At 39.1% G+C, this 16386-nt stretch overlaps 1 protein-coding gene across 2 annotated transcripts in view; it reads left to right on the top strand.

Moving 5' to 3' along the window:
• GALNT7 (polypeptide N-acetylgalactosaminyltransferase 7) overlaps window positions 1-16386 on the top strand; it is a 70649-nt gene that overhangs the window by 15613 nt on the left and 38650 nt on the right. For both annotated transcript variants that reach the window (XM_030271345.4, XM_030271346.4), the window contains exon 2: window positions 15169-15623. In XM_030271345.4, the coding sequence (XP_030127205.4) occupies window positions 15169-15623 (455 nt within the window). The remainder of the gene's footprint in view (window positions 1-15168; window positions 15624-16386) is intronic.

Raw genomic sequence — 16386 nt, 5'->3', positions numbered from 1 at the left:
TACTGGCATGGTTGATAACCATGGGAATGTAGGGTCTCCTACAGAAGAAGCTCTTTTATATTGCTTTTGCTTTATCATTTTTATATAAGAATTTTGCAGTTTATTGGACAGTAGCAAAACACAGTGAATTTGTGTGTGTGTGTATTTTGATTGCAGTATCATCTTCATGAATTTTGGTTTCTTTTGCTGATTATGTTTTGATGTACAGTAAACAATTCTGTACTGTTGCTAGTTCATCCTTCTGTGGCATTTGATGCCTAATGTATGTAGCTTCTCTCTTATCTTGGAGATTGAAATACTGACAGTTTTTCGCTTTTGCAGTTCCTCCTCCTGAGAGGCACTTCTCACTCCCCAGTCAGACTAAAGTATGAACGGCCTTACTGACTCTTCATTTTTCAGCTGCAGGCCAGATTTTGCTGTGTTACACACAACGGACTCTCTTTCCCAGGGGCTGCAGAAGGCTTTTGAATTGAGTTTTGTGACAGGCTTTAACAAAATTGTCTTTGTTAGAAGTTAAAGTGCAAGGCTAGCATGTAAAGGTCTTGATTCAGTGAACTGTGTTCCAATTTAAACACCCATTTAATGAACTGGATAGATCATAAATAGACTTTGTAATGTCTCTTCTCTGTAAGATGCAGTAAGTGAAGGGCACAGTTTTCATAAATGCAGTTATTAGTAGCTCTATTTGAAACCCACAAGTAATGTACATGCCTAGGGCTTTTGGAAGTCACTCCAGATGGAAACAGCATTACTGGGGTGATTATACCCTGAGGAAAGGCTCAGTGTCATTTTGAGATCAATTTTTAGCCAATGTTCCATTCTCGGTATTTACATGGAGAGTCTGAATTGCCAGAACTTCAAGTTTCATAACAAAAGTGTTAACAAGAAGTGAGTATTTGTTGAAAAGATTGTATTGCTGTAGAGAAATGCCTGTTGCTGTGCTGGTTGGATGATGAGAGTATCCTGCAGACAGAGGCACTGTGCTGAGAAAACTGACTTCCATTTTTCCGAGCAAGAAGGAGCCTCATGCATCTTTGTGTGTGTTGTGCACCCATTAATTTGAACAGTGGAATGCTACAGTCCCATTGCTATGGAGTCAGTGTAGATGGGAGAGTGCTGTTCACTTGCATCTTCCCCAGATGTGTGGTCAGAAATGCCAGCCATAGTGTACCTGAGCTGGAAACACAAAGACTATGTTAAAAGTCTCTTCTGGATCTCCCTTATGGAGGAGGACTTCCCTTAAGGGAGTTAATCCTTGGTGTCATGTTAGGAGAAGGCAGTGGGATATCAGTTCCCAGTGTTGACTTGGAGAGTAATGTTTTGATCATTAATCTCATACAGCTTCAAGTTGATATTGTGCACTGACAGAATAAGTGTCAGGGCAGTCCATTACTTGGAGTTCAGGTGCAGCATGGCCACCTTTCTTATTGGCCCTGTGGTCTCAAGGTGCCCACAGTGGCTTCCATGCTCCAAATAAAAGATACTGCATGGCAAGTGCAGAGAAATGTGTAAAGCTTGAAAGCACAGGCTGGTTTAGTGGAGCCCATTTAGGAAGTTTGTGGATTATATTATAGCATTCTTGCTGGCTATCTAAAAGATGCAGATACTCCAGCTGTGCTAGCACATTACATGGCTTCTAAAACAAAGCTATAAGATAGATTTTTATTTTCATCATGTTTACCTCACGGCAAAACAAACAATATCACTAGCTGTATGTGTCACAGAAAGAGTAGTCTATTTTCCAAGATTTGTCTGTTCAATAAATTGATTTTTTATTAGTTTAGTGTTGCTGCAGGTTTTTTTCCCTTTTATGCTTCAAATGAATGTACCGTGTTGATTTTTTGGACTTTTTAAAGTATTTGAAGCAGATAAGAACTTATCTTACCTCAGTGGTTCAGTGGACTATAACTACTTTATTGGCAAATACCACCCACATTCTTCTATGTAGGAAAAACTAGGAATGAAAGGCCAAGGAAAGATGAGATCAAATCACAGAGAGCACAACTGATCAGAAGTTATTTCCCTTCTCTTGTCTAGTCAAGCTGTACACAAGGTAATTACATAAATACTCCGAATTTTTGAAATTTTGGGAGTTCAGTTGGAACTTGCAAAAGTGGGTTTTAGACTGTATATATAATTTGAATACAATGCAGTTTTTTGCTTTAGCTGGCTGTTTCATTGAAGAAGCTTGCAAAATGGTAGGGTTTATCAAATTCTAAAAAGCAACTGAAAGAAAAAAGACAGAATTAGACCGTGGTAAAATTGAGAGTGGTTACAATATTTCCAGATAAAAGAAAATGTAATCATGTAGTTTGCTCCTTAATAGCAAGAAATATGAAATGAGATTGAAATATCTGTCTTTAAAAATTGAGGCAGACAAGATATAGCACAGAAAACTGCATCCCTTGATCAAGCGTGTCCATTAGTGATGGATTTAATGTCATGTAAATGTCATTTACTTGCTGAGTTATATAAAAGAAATGCATTATTTTTAAATATCCATCTGTCCCAGATGACTGAGAAGCAAGAATGAAATTCCTCTGCAGGCGTGAACCAGTGCAGTGTTCATCACTGATGCCTGGAGAGCCACAGAAGCTGGCCTCAGCCACTTAGAACATGACAATTAATGATAGTTCTTGTTTCTTTTGGAGACCTTTTCTGAAAAATAATAAAAGTTGGATTTTATCTATAGTAAAGTTGTGGATTATATATTGTAAGTCTTTTAATTCAAAGTGAATGCTTGTGTTGTGGTTTAAGCTCTGTCAGCAGCCAAGCCCCAGGCAGCTGCTCCCCCGCTCCCCCACCAGTGGGAACAGGGAGAGAATTCTATTGGTAAAAGTGAGAAAACTCATGGGCTGAGATGAAGACAGTTCAATACAGAAAGCAAAAGTCAAGCACACAAGCAAAGCAAAAAGGAATGAATTCACTGCTTCCCATGGGCAGACAGGTGCTCAGCCATCGCCAGGAGAGCAGGGCCCCATCACAGTAACTTAGGAAGGCATTGCTCCAAATGTTCCTCACCTTCCTTCTTCTTCCCCCTGCTTTATATACTGAGCATGATGCCGTATGGTCTGGAATATCCCTGTGGTCAGTTTGGGTCACCTGTCCTGGCTGTGTCACCTCGTCATCATGGCAGGATGAAAAGCAGAAAAGGCCTTGGCTCTGTACAAGCCCTGCTCAGCAGTAACAAAAACATCTCCACATTATCAGCTCTGTGTTCAGCCCAAACCCAAAACACAGTCCATGCCAGCCACTGGGAAGAAAATTTACTCTACCCCAGCCAAAACCAGCACAGCTTGTTTTTACCTGCTTATCTCTACAGCTTAAAACTGAATTACTTAAATTTTGATAGTTTCAGTCCAAAATAAACAGTTTTATCTATTTCTTTCTTCAATTTATAGAGAACATTCAAAAAATGGGCTTGGTCTTGGTAAAATTAAAAGCCTTGCTACTTCCTAGTCCACTGTGTAATAGTGCTACACAGGAAAAGAAAAATTATTTTTGCTTTTTGGAAGGAAATTAAGCTGGACATATGACCTCTTAGAAATTCTTTAAAATTCCTGATGTCCATATGAATAAACATGAGTTCTATTTTTAAGATCTCATTGAAACATATGCCTAAAATGAATTATATTCCTAAAGTGAAACAGAACATGGAAGGAACAATGACTCAACTAGAAAGGTCACAAGCTTCATTTAATGTTGAAATGTAGTGATGAGAACAAATCTTGTATTGAAGCTCTTGAGTGATGCTGTGTTTTAAGCCTTTTCATCTTGGAGGGCACAGCTTCCCAGGAAAAAAGGACGTAGGAGGTTTTTGGGATAGGAAGGAGATGTTTATTATTGCTGAACTATTAAGGGCTGTGGAATAAAGTTCTTAGCAATCGTAGCAAAGCACTGAGTGTAAGTGTAGTACTGGCTGAGCCCAGCTGGTGGGCAGGGCAGACAAGGTGGTGCAACTGAGGATCACAGAGCACAGGAGTGAAATGAGAAGTCACCAGAGAAAACATCCAAGTGACAGAGGTGTGCTGTTCTGGATTGTGGCAATATTGCTGCAAACTATTCCATTCTCATGTTTGCTTCTTTCTTCCATTTGGTTGCAAAAACTACAGGAATTGTTTGTCAAGCACTTGACAGTGTATACATGAGGCATCAGTAGAATAATACTGTAGAAAGAGTTAGACTACATGGATCAGCATATACTGTGTGGCTAAAACATCAATACAACACTATTTTCAGGTATTCAGCCTATTTTTCATCTTAATTTTTATTAATCAATAATGTTGCATATCTACATTACTAAAAAAAGCCCTCTTTTGCTAGCCCCTCATTGCAGTGCAAGGACAGTAAAAAAAAATTCAGTGCATTTTTTCAATGAAGAGGGTAAGAAATACTCCAGGTGACAAGAAGACTTGAAATCTGGAGGACCTTTTGCATCTTACAGTCAGCTCAGCATAGAGATGGTGCAATTGTCCATTTTGTTCTTCATACTCATAATTTTTCCAGTTAAGCATTCATGAAATCCCTCTAAAAAAGAAAAGTTGTGTACAGTTGTCTAATTATGATATGTTCCCCTTTTTTCTCTTGCATCATAGGCCGAAAAGGTGTTGGTTATTCCAAGTATTGTGAAGCAATTTGCTATAGCTTAAGTATGCTTCTGACTAAACATTTTTTTCAAAACCTGATTTTATTGCTCCAGACCACATAGCCCTGGGCAAATGTGGTACTCCTAATCATTTGGAGGAGGGAGACAGGATAAAAGCATCTTGCATTTTATGCCATCATTTCTGCAGTCCATTTTTCAGAAGATATTTCCTGATATTTATCTTTTGTCTGGAAGAAAGAGTTGGAAAAATTTCCCGCCTTCACCTTCTGCCCTTCTCAAATAGGGTAAGTAATGGCATCATCTTCATCAGAACACTGTAACCAAAACTGGAAATTTGAGAGAAATTAAGAGAACAGAAGGTGGCATTTGAACCAAGTAGATAGCATTAAATGTTTACAGTAATGTTTACAGAAATGTGCGATGATGATATTGATTAGAACCACCAGAATTCTGAGTATTTGAAGATTTCCCATAGCCTTCATCTGCTGAAGCATTGTTCTGGAGTTGGCAGTATCCCTAGCAGCCCATTTTATGCAATTTTTTTTTCTAGAAATGCCTTGTTCTTCTGTTGCTTTACTTCTCCTGTGATACCTACAGCTGCTGGCACATCAGATGCAGGAGAAAGTCACCTTGCTGATCCTTTTGTGTATGTAGCAAGGCACTCTCCAGGTTGAGGAGTTGAAAAAGAATTATTTTCATTACATTTTTTAAGTGAAAAAAAGGTTTAACTTTCTAGGCAATAAGTGTTGGCCTTTCTGTGCATAGATGCAACTTGACATCTCCTGAGACTTGAAGTGGAGAGTGGCATCAGGTAAAGAAGGAAAACTAAAGTTGATTGGGTCCTTAGTGTCTCTGCTGTCAAGACTAGAAAAGGAACTAGACTTTATCTTGGAAAGATGGGTCAGAATCTGATGAGCTTTGCTTACCTGGAACAGATTTTCTCCCTGGTGCTGCAGTAGAAGAACTGTACCCCAGGGCTTGGTGCTTTCCTTCTCTTTGGCCTCTTCATGGGGCTTGGCTGTTGTCATAACAGCATTCTGAACTACTAAAATACAATAAAATGTCAAATGGCTAGATTTAGCATGAAATAAGTCAACTGGCATACAAATTAGTTTGTTTCTTTTTTAATTTGTGTCATGTCTCATCTATGGTGTAGTAACCCATATGGTGTATTTGAGGGTAAAGATAACTAACAGGTGCTTTTCTGTTGGCTTGCAGCTCTGAGTCACTGCAGTCTCTGTTTAAGAATGAATTAATGTGGGTGATACTCTACAGAAGTTTGTAGTTGAACTACCATGCTAAATACATGCTAATGACAATGTAGGCTGCAGTATGTAGAAATGTATTTATCTGTTGGACAGAGAAAGCAGGAAGGTTATGGGTGTTTAAAAAGCTCTTGGTGGCACACTGTTCTACAGTCACTGGGTCAGCTGGTGGTTTATTAGATCAGACTTAAGGGCTTAACCTAAACTGACTTACCTTGTGTGCTGTACAGTATTTCTCTTTCCTCAATTTGTGTCAAGAAGAGAGCCAGGATAAATGCAGGCAGATCTCTTGTGGTCTCTGTTCCTTGGGGACCAGACAAATTGCACTTAGTATAACAAAGAAAGCCATTTAATTAGCAAGGAGCACCTTGCTAAAAAAGATGTAGTGTGTAGGGAGATACTTGCTTTTATGCTTCTTTATGCTTTGTCCTACTTGATCAAGGCCAGATTGGATGGGGCTTTGAGCAGCCCAGTCTAGTAGAAGGAGCCTATGACAGGGGGGCTGGAACTGATAGATCTTTAGGATTCCTTCCAACCCAAGCCATTCTGTATTTCTGTGATTACTTCAGCTTTCTTTTACTGAAAATGTCGATTGGTCTAGTTGTAATAAACTTGTAATAAATTCTTGCTATTCTGAGTTTAAAGTTTTTCTGTCATCTTCAGTGTGTTGTCTGTAAGGAGAGGATTTAAGAGGATTTGGATCATACTTCTGTCTTATCAAGGATCCTCTGACAACTTTTCTGCTATTCTGCAACAAGCAGCTGAAATATGGTTTTGTGTCTTTTTATTGCACAGGTTACTAGTGCCTACGTGTTTTCATTTCTAGAGCATGGATGAGACTGAAATACATCCCCTTAGGTAATGCAGCAGCTTCATTTATGATTCAGTTTAAGAATATTTCTTTTACTTGGAAGTGATTGTAATCTTAATGATAAGAGACTATTTTGCTTACTTCAAAACTAACTTTAACTTACAAAATTAAGGACAGATTTCTTTGATATCAGTTTATTTAGGTATTTATCTGAGCTTTTCTATTTTAGATCTCATTAATTACTATCCAGATAAATGGTATTCTCTGTAGCCGCATGGAGAGGTACATTGAGAGGTACAAAGAGAGTAGGTTTAGTTCAGTTATTAGGAAAAAAATCTTTCCTGTGAAGGTGGTGAGACACTGTAATAGGCTGTCCAGTGAAATTGTGGACACCTCATCTCTGGAGGTATTCATGGCCAGGTTGGATGTAGTTCCAAGCAACCTGGTCTAGTGAAAAGGGTTGGAACTAAGTGGTTTTCAAGGTCCTCTTTCAACCCAAACCATTCTATATGTCTATGATTGCTTGTGGTTAGCTCTGCAAAGTTCTTGGGCATAGGAGGGGGCTTTGAGTGAAAGGGGTCTGTCAGGGCTTCTTTAACTCACTGTGACTGTTGAACTGCAGATGGGACCAGGGTAGTGTGACAGAACCAGGAATGTCAGGATGGGATGTGTAAAAGCTGAATAAGTGTTGGATCTCAAGCAATGAGGAAGGAGATTGGTAAGTTTAAGAGCTGGTTCAGTATTCCCCAAGCACTGAGTGCTAGTGGAAATGAGGACATTAAGACTGCTATTTTTTACAGTAATTTGTTCTGAGGCACTCAGTGTCTTTATTTTTACTTACTTTCAGTCAGGCAGAGTCTAATTGTGAAACTGCACAGGAATTCAAGGAGTACTGCACCTCTCCTAAGGAGGCATCATGTAAAATAGGTAAGGTCCAGGCCATGTTCTATGTGTCTTTTTTTGTACTCTTTGTACTCCCTGAAGGTGAGAGAGTGAAGTTTGCAAGTTTTGGGTGACCAATGGCATCACTTGTGTGAGACTAAGTACAGCACAAGCACTCTGGCCAGGTGTCTGGGTAGTCTCTGCTTTTGATGGAGGTATATGGACTTCCCAAAGAAAAGGAACTTGTTCAGTCTGGACCAGAAGCCTATGAATGTGAGAATTGCATTTGTACAAAATCCAGATTCCAGGAGAGACATATTCAGCAGTAAGTTCTGGGAGAGCAGTGTCATTGGAAGATGGAGTGAGGAGCAAGGACAGGGGGTAAAGCAGTGCAAGTTGAAAGAGCAATTGTGGCAGGATTGCATTACTTTGCATGAGTTTTAAATGATATATACACAGCAAGGCCACAGAGGATGACGGAAGTATCATTAGCTCTCCTTGCAAGTGAAAGATAATGTCACAACAGAACAATTTGATTTAAGTGGGATGCTTAGATGGGTATCATACTGACATCCAAATTTGGGTATGTCTTTAAACAAGATATTCTGCAAGTAAACAAGTGAAAATCGGGATTGATTATGTTCCTTCTGTTAGGCAAATAACCAGGGAATCAGGTTATTTCAAATGAGAAGAAGTATTCTTCCTTCTTCCATAGGATTTGTTATCTGCGGGCTTCTATAGCTTAATACCAGTTTCTGTGCCTTGTGAATGACCTTGTGAAATGCTGGCTGCAGATTATGGCACTATGCAGCAGTAGCCTGAAGGCAGTGTCCTAGATGAATGCCTCTGCCATGACAAAGTAGATGGTATCCAAGAGGACAGGAAGAGCTAGTGGGTCTTTTTGCCAAGGGAACTCTTGCAGCAGTCATTCAACAAATGAAATAAAGTTGATGAACTAAGCCTTATCTTCCGCAGTGTCTTTCTTGAACTCACAGGTTGAAACACCAGCAGAGATGACCTTAGATATTAGTGAATATTGTTTGTTTTTAGACTTGTTACTAGATAACAAGAGTTTGTTTTTATCCATTAATAGCAATCCGTGATACAGAGGCTCATGTAGATTAGTGCAAGTCACTCAGAACTTGAATGCTAAATTCTGCCAAACTCCTTCATTATAGCAGAACATTGAGCTGTTACCAAATTCACATCTCTACAAACAGTTCCTCTCCTTTACTGTGTGCCCTTCTTATTTTTGGACATGCCATTTTTCCACAAGCAATGCTCTCCTATCTCAGAAATGTCAACTATAAAATAGAATAAACTTGTTGATCTTACTGCCCACTAAATTGTTCACCTTGGCTAGCACAGGTAATTTGGGGTCTCAAAAGTACTGCTACTTTACTATTTTTGCAGTGGGCTGAGTCAATATTGATGGCCTGTGGTCTGCTGATATCTACTGAAAACTCAGTAATTTCTGTACTGCAGAAGTATATGTTCCAGTGATTGTCCTCTTCTGCCTTATCACATAGGACATAAGGAGTGAGCGGGAAAGGGATTTCTCTCAATGCTGGTGACTAGCAGTTCTGTTACAGGTATCTATTCCTGGCAAAACTGTTTCCTCTCAAAAAGCTAGTTGGGATCTAAAAGAAAAATAACAAGTTGGATAAAGAATGGTGCAGGGCAATGAGTAGTGTATCACATGTCAATCAGCTTGATAGATAATGTGGAATCTAGGAAACAAGTGAAGGAGGAAGGTGCCCTGCTTTTTTTAAAATTAAGTTTCAAAAAAAGAAGAAATAAAGACCAACCCGCAATGTTTTATTTGCCATTCATCAGATTTAGGTGGGAGTACAAAACACATCGGTATAAAAGTACTGCTGAGCACTCATTTATCCAAAGCTGCCTGTGGCCCTTGCACCTCATTTGCACCTCAGTGTTATGTATTTTTTAGTGAGTAGGACATATATATATATATATATATATATGTATATATATATATATATGTAAATATGCATATAGTGTAATACTTTCTTGTTTATATCATCAAAATTCTTTTTAGTTGTTTGGACTTTGTGAGTCATAAGTGGCTTCTGACCAAGTTCGTGCTCAAGACTCCAAAAATAACAGATGTGGTTGTTGTCTTGGATTTAGATTACTTGCTCTTTGGAGATGCCATCACAGCAATGTGTTTGTGGTACAAAACTGTATAGTCATGGTAGTTCTGTGTACCAACATTTATTCCAGGATGGTAGATATGAATTGGTCTTGTTTAAGTTTGTTCTGTTTCCCCTAGGATATTTAAGGTGGCAGAAATCTGTTATAGAGAGGTGGCACTTACTCTGTAATGGACTTTTGTATTGTCAGTTTATGTCCAAATTAAGGGTGACTGTGAACATAAAAATATAACTTACAAAATTATATTGTCCTGAAACTGCTGGTGACAAACACCATCAACAGCATGGCTTCTTACTTGGGTTCACAAAGCATGCAATGGAGGGATTTAGCAATCTGTTAGCTTTACAAACATGCATTTTTAAACTTCAAAAGTTCTCTCCAACTTAGTGTCAAATTGTACTTATCTCTGTGTTTCTGGCATTTTCATAAATTACCTGTTCTAATTTTTCACAAGTTTTAAAAGTCACTGTAGGAGCTACTGAGCATGTCAGTATGCATTCCATCACCTTTGGAGTGCCTCTGAAATATACTGAGAGGAGTCATAGCAGGATAGAGGTTGTTTTGCCCAGGCACTGTGACAGCAAATGGCCCTTTCAAACCAGATGGCTTGAATGTCATTGTTCATATCTGACGAAAGAGCTCTCATAGTCCAAATTCAGCCTTAATTTGAGTCAGCAGGGTCGTCTGGCGACAAAATTGTTTGGTGGGAGGTTTAGCAAAATATGATTTAGAAGCAATGCTGCATGTGGAGTTTAAAACAGAGTTTTTTTTGTGCAAGAAGTTGTAGTGATTGTAGTTATTGAAAAGGCTTTTTTTTTTTTTAAGTGACAGGAGAAGTGCCGTAGATCTTTATCCTAGTTTGAGAAGCTGAATGTTTTTGCATTTGTGTGTGCTTTTAGTCTGCAGCTGGTCCTGCAGTAGGTATGATTTCTGATTGCTCCAGTGGAGGCTACCATGGCAGGGGTGGGAGGTGTGAAATCTTATGGAACCCTTGAGAGTCAGATAACTGGGTTGAGGAAATCATTGCTTATTTTATTTATTCTGAAGTTCTCAAATGAAAATTCTGAAGCAAATCCACTTTTCTAAAATCAAAATTTTTTCAGACATTATATAATAGAGAGTTTTAAGGAGTTGCCAGTCTTGAACTAGTTACTGAAGAAAAGCAGATTATGCAACTTTCACATTGGCAGTTTTATTGCCAGCTACAATTCCAGCCCTCCTACCAGATGACTGATCTTGCAGCCTTATTAAGACCTCTCATGGTCTTTCCTTTTACTTTGTGTAATTTATAGGCATGTTTTCAAAGGGAAACAGTTATGTTTTCTATACCTTCAACTGCATTCCTGTCTTCTGCAATAATGCACCTAATTTGTGAAGTACAATGACAATTAATAACCCCCTTTTTTATTTACAAGTCAGGTAGTGACTTTATTTATAACACTTCACTGTTTCAGAAACACCCATTGCAGTTACTCATACATATTTCCCTAAGGAGTGAAAAAAACATTCAAAAAATAATGAAGCCTGCTCCAAACTGGATATCAAAAGCTGGCAGGAAATCTTAAGTCCAACCCTATGGGAAAAAATAATGGTCTGTGGAAAAAACTTTTTTCTGTATTATGTGTCCTTTTTACAGAGATGTAATGAGATTTTGTTGGTTTTGTTACTTGTCTTCAGATATGAGAGAATTCGTAGGTTTTGCTTCTCCCCCCTAATTTTTGGACAATCTGAAGTGCTGTATTCTGATGCATGTTGTACTCACTTCTTTTGAGCCCTCCCTTCACTTTGCTGTTACTATCTCCTTCAAAGCTTTTAAAACAATTTTCAGACCATTTTGTTTTGCTACTTTAGGAAGGTTGTTGTGGTTTATCGTTTCTCATATGTATGCCTTCCAGTTTAACTGTTACTGTATGACTTCTTTTACCTGAGCCAAACTTGTAATCAGTGAGGGACACTGTTTAAAACTTCTTCTGGATTTTTGATACGTGATTAATTATTTTTCATTTAAAAGAGAGTGTGGATCATAATTCATAAAAGAGAGAGGAAGCCCTAGAAGTTCCTAACTAAGGCATTGTGGTTTATATGATGACTGAAGTAGTTCTTTGGTAGTGGTTTGACTTTGCTTTTTTTCCAGACAATATTTGGAAAATCCTTGTCTCATTTATCTGTGGAGAAATGACCATGCACTTAAACACTGCTAGTTCCTCTTCTATTTTTTTTAATGTCCATAAAATGCTGAAATTAAGTTAATTTTCTTCATAGCATCCCATATAATTGCCATGTTTTAGATTTGTGTCCAGAGTAGGGAGGAAAGAGTGAGCAGCTGTGTCATGCTGAGCTGCTTGCAGGGGTTAACCCACAACAAATGCTTTTTATCTGATTTGTCTTCTGTGCATAGATATTGGAGGAATGGTGTCAGTGAGTGTGTCTGTATATTTAATTTCCCTGTTTTATGAAATATTTTTCCATGCCAGCAAATATGGAATATATTTAGCGCATAGAAGGGAACTAGAGATAAATGCATTATAATGCAAATTGTGCATAACAGTTATAATGAGACTAAATGTAATAAAGTGTAAGTCATAGTTCTAACGGCAGCAAAACAAATTTCTTTCAGAAGTGTTATGCTTCAGTCGAAGAATTGCCAAAATGGAAGCTCATAACTGTTTTATAGGTAATGGAAGTAGAATGACAGGTTATTTAATTCCATACAAACCAAAGGAATAAGAAATTCCTGTCTGATTGAGACTGATGATCCAGAGTGGTGACTGAGCATGGCAGTGTGTAATCTTGGCTACTTTCTATGCTGCCTTCCCTTTGGACTCTTCCAGCATCTACTGCTGTTTAATTCAAATTTTCAGAAGGTTTCTCACAACCGTTTTACAATCCCCCTATGGACCTGTCATCCATCGTAGTAAACAGTAAGTTTCCATTGGGTTTATCCATGACTTTCATGATGTTTTAAACTTCAGTTTTATACCCTCAGCCATCACATCTCCCAACTGCAGGGTCTTGGAGATGAAAGATGAGTAGCCTTCCTGGTCTTTCATCTCAAGATACCTTTCTACCTTCTCCTTGATTTTGGTTATCCTACTCTGCACTTTCTCTGACTCGTTTTGAGATGTGGAGACCAGAACTAAATATTACTGAATACATGAATGCATCAAGTTTTATGTAGTCAAAATTATGCTCTCTTTAAGCATCCTTCCTGATGATGCTGACTGTTTTGTTGGCTTTTATAGCTGCCTCCGCACTCAGAGCAGGAATTAGATGGAGCTGAGAGCTCAGCAGTGTTCTGACAGTCTAGTGGCAAAGCCTTCCTTTTGATTTCTAGGGTAAGTGTGAGATGATGCTTTCTTCAAAAGTCCTCTCAAGGCTTTATTTAGATCCATGACAGCCTTCGACTTTCTTGCAAAATACGCCTTTTCACATGCCCTTAAACTTCCCTTTTCTAACACTGACTTTTGAGTTCCTTAAGAAATGATGACAGAACAACAGAATAATGTAACACTTCTGCATTCCGTATGTCCTCCCTGTTTAAACTATAACAAACAGAGAACTCAGAAAGTTTCTTGAATAAACTCCTTATTTTGAATTGGAGCCAGTCTGACTCCCACTGTTACCATGTTAACCTAGAAATATTATATACTGTATTTTTCTGCATTTCTGAAGGTTTTTTTACGTGGCATGATGTGAGGAAAATAATGTGATGTAGTAGGAAATATTATGCGGTTTAATTGAACGTGGACATGAGTCAGCATTGGACCCTTGTTGCCGTAAAGGCTGAGTGCATAAAGGGTGGATGCCCTAGAAAGAGCTTAGCTGTTTGGAATTTTGTGTGCTTTCTCCTCCCACACTGCCCCAAATACGAGAGATGTTCACAGATGCAGAAGACCTAGCAAAGACCTGCTAGGGAGGCTGGGTTTGGCTGGAAAAAAGTCTAATGGGGAATCTAATGGCATCTTTTCACCCTAAAAAAGTGAAGTTGCAGAACAAATAGAAATAAAATCTTCTGAGGGGTGCAGACTGAAAGGACAAGATGCAATATGAGAAACTTCTACTGAGGTATAAGGGAAAAAACTTTCACTGGGTCAAGCAACTGGAAAAGGTTGTCCTGAGAAACTGGTCAAAGGGGTGTGAATGGACAAGCCTCTGAGAAAACCCACCTCACTGTGAACCTGCCTTCAGCAGGTTTCAATGAGTGACATCCTTTTAATCTCAAATTTTTTTTGAACCTGAGAGATTGCTAAAATGTGTGTTGGTTTCTGCAGATTTCTGAATGATCTAACATTTGTCCTGCTTACAAATAAACAATTTTAGCAGGATGTCTGAACCTTCAGTAGCATTTCACTGTCATACTCTTGGACAGTAGTATTGGAAAAAGTTGTGACTGTGTGTTTTGGAGTGCTATCATGGGTGGTGCTGTTGTATTCTGTTGTATTCTTCACACTCAGACACTTCAAAGCCTTTCTGTGTAGTGTCTTCCAAAATCACCCACCCTTGTTCTAACCCCACCAACCTCACCGATCACTGAAAATGCTGAGCAGTTTTCGAAATGCTCACCTTTCTTCTTAGAGAGAACTTCAGATCTCTTGGTGTGGAGAGAGGGAGGAGTGCAGTAAAATTGTTTTAAACAAGGATGCAGGAGATGCCAGTGGCCGTGGCAGTTCTCTTCGGTGCCAGCACTGCCTCCCCAGGCGGGTCTCTGTGTCCATTCAGCTGATCTCGTTTCTGCCTGCTGTCCCCAGTGCCATCAGCGTCACCTCCCAGCTGTAAATGAGCTGTTGCCACAGAGAGGGGAGCTTGCTGGGAGCGAGCTGGGGGTACGGGGGTGTGAGTGGAGGGCAGGGATGATACGTGGCTCGTGGCTGCCACAGATGAGTGTGCCTCATTACTTGTGGTTACAGCACACTTTGCCAGCTGAGTCTGGCTTCTAGCCAGCTTGTTTCTGCAGAGGTTTCTAGTAACCACTGAGATCCTGCAGAGGTCTGAGCCACAGCAGCCTCAGAAACACCCTCTGTCCGACAGTGGGACCAAGGATGCCATGCTGTGGACTTTGGCAATGTTTGCCTCCATGTCACCTTCTCCTTTATAAAGTGCTCTGTCAGTGCACCTTGCACATCAGTTTGAACTACAGCTCAAGCTACATTCAGGTGAACATGTCCTACATGGGTATTTGGTCTTTGGGAATGCTTTGGGCATTTGGTCATTTCCAGGACCAGCTCACCAAGGTAAGTGTGGACAACACTGGTGATGTTCTCCAGCAGTCGGTAGCTTTAGTAAAATTGTTCATTGAGCCCCTCCACAGACTTCTCCATACTTGCTCAACATATATTTAGTACCAACTCTAGTGCATTAACCTACTGGATGTAAATAAATAAAGGATCATCAATTGATATGGTCTGCTGTTTCTTTGTGTGTGTATATAGGATGACAAAGAAGCCAACAGACCCCTGCCAAACAAAGGAGACCATGGACTAGGAAATGAGAAATTCAAACCTGTGGTACCTTGGCCTCATGTTGAAGGTGTGGAAGTGGACTTGGAATCCATTCGAAGGAAAAATAAGGCCAAAAATGAACTAAATCAGCATGGTGTTGATAACAAGCAGCAAAACATCCTCCAGAGGCAGTATCTCACATTTAAACCTCAGACATTTGTATACCCAGATCCTGTGTTACGACCTGGAGTCCTTGGTAATTTTGAACCCAAAGAGCCTGAGCCTCATGGAGTTGTTGGTGGCCCTGGAGAGGAGGCGAAGCCATATGTTTTAGGACCAGATTACAAAGAATCCGTTCAAGCCAGCATTAAAGAGTTTGGGTTTAATATGGTGGCAAGTGACATGATCTCGCTAGACCGGAGCGTTAATGACTTGCGTCAAGAAGAGTAAGCAAACCTTTTGTTTTCTTTCAGTTCTGTTTTTATGGGATTCAGTTATTTGCTTTCCATATATCTGAACTGACGCTTAAAATATTATTTATTAGGCCACTTAATGTTTCTTGTACTGAAGGCATGAGTGCTGTACTATACCATGTTTTCATACATTCTTCTTAATGCTGTTGCAATTATTCCGTCCATGAATACCTAAGCTGTAGTGATTTATCTCTGAAACCATGTTTTAGTGTCAAATTGCATGTATTTGCATGTTCCATGTCTAGCCATAGTCTTCATTGTCATATCTTTTCTTAATCCATAACTTCTTAAGATTTGTTTTCAAGAAGGAAGGATTGCCTTTATGAGACATCCCTCTGCTAGTTAGTTTTATTTAGTTTTGATTTACCCTGATGCCTTTAAAATTGAGCACAGAGAACAGAAACAAAGAAATACTATTCTCTTTAAATAACACTGCCTAATTACCTGCAGTAACGGAAGTATGGATCTGCCATAGTGATGGTTGGAATAGTCTTCCAACAGTTTCTCACAGCATTTGCCCTAAAAAGGAAAGCAGTCTTAGAAAAAACATTTTTTTACTTGCTAATAAGGTATCTAATTTGTTGTGAGAAAATTCTGGAAAGTTACTAACATCTGCTCAAGAGTTACTAACAGGTTTACACAATCTGTTCTGACTTTTGATATATGTTGAAGCCAAATTTGCTCTCAGTTTAATCTGCATTTGATATAATTTTTCTTGTTAAATATCAGTTAGGAA

The sequence above is a fragment of the Taeniopygia guttata genome, chromosome 4 (assembly GCF_048771995.1).
Source record: "Taeniopygia guttata chromosome 4, bTaeGut7.mat, whole genome shotgun sequence".
NCBI classification, from domain to species: Eukaryota; Metazoa; Chordata; class Aves; order Passeriformes; family Estrildidae; genus Taeniopygia; species Taeniopygia guttata.
Note: the sequence above shows the minus strand (reverse complement) of the source record. Positions and strands in the feature narration are given on the sequence as shown.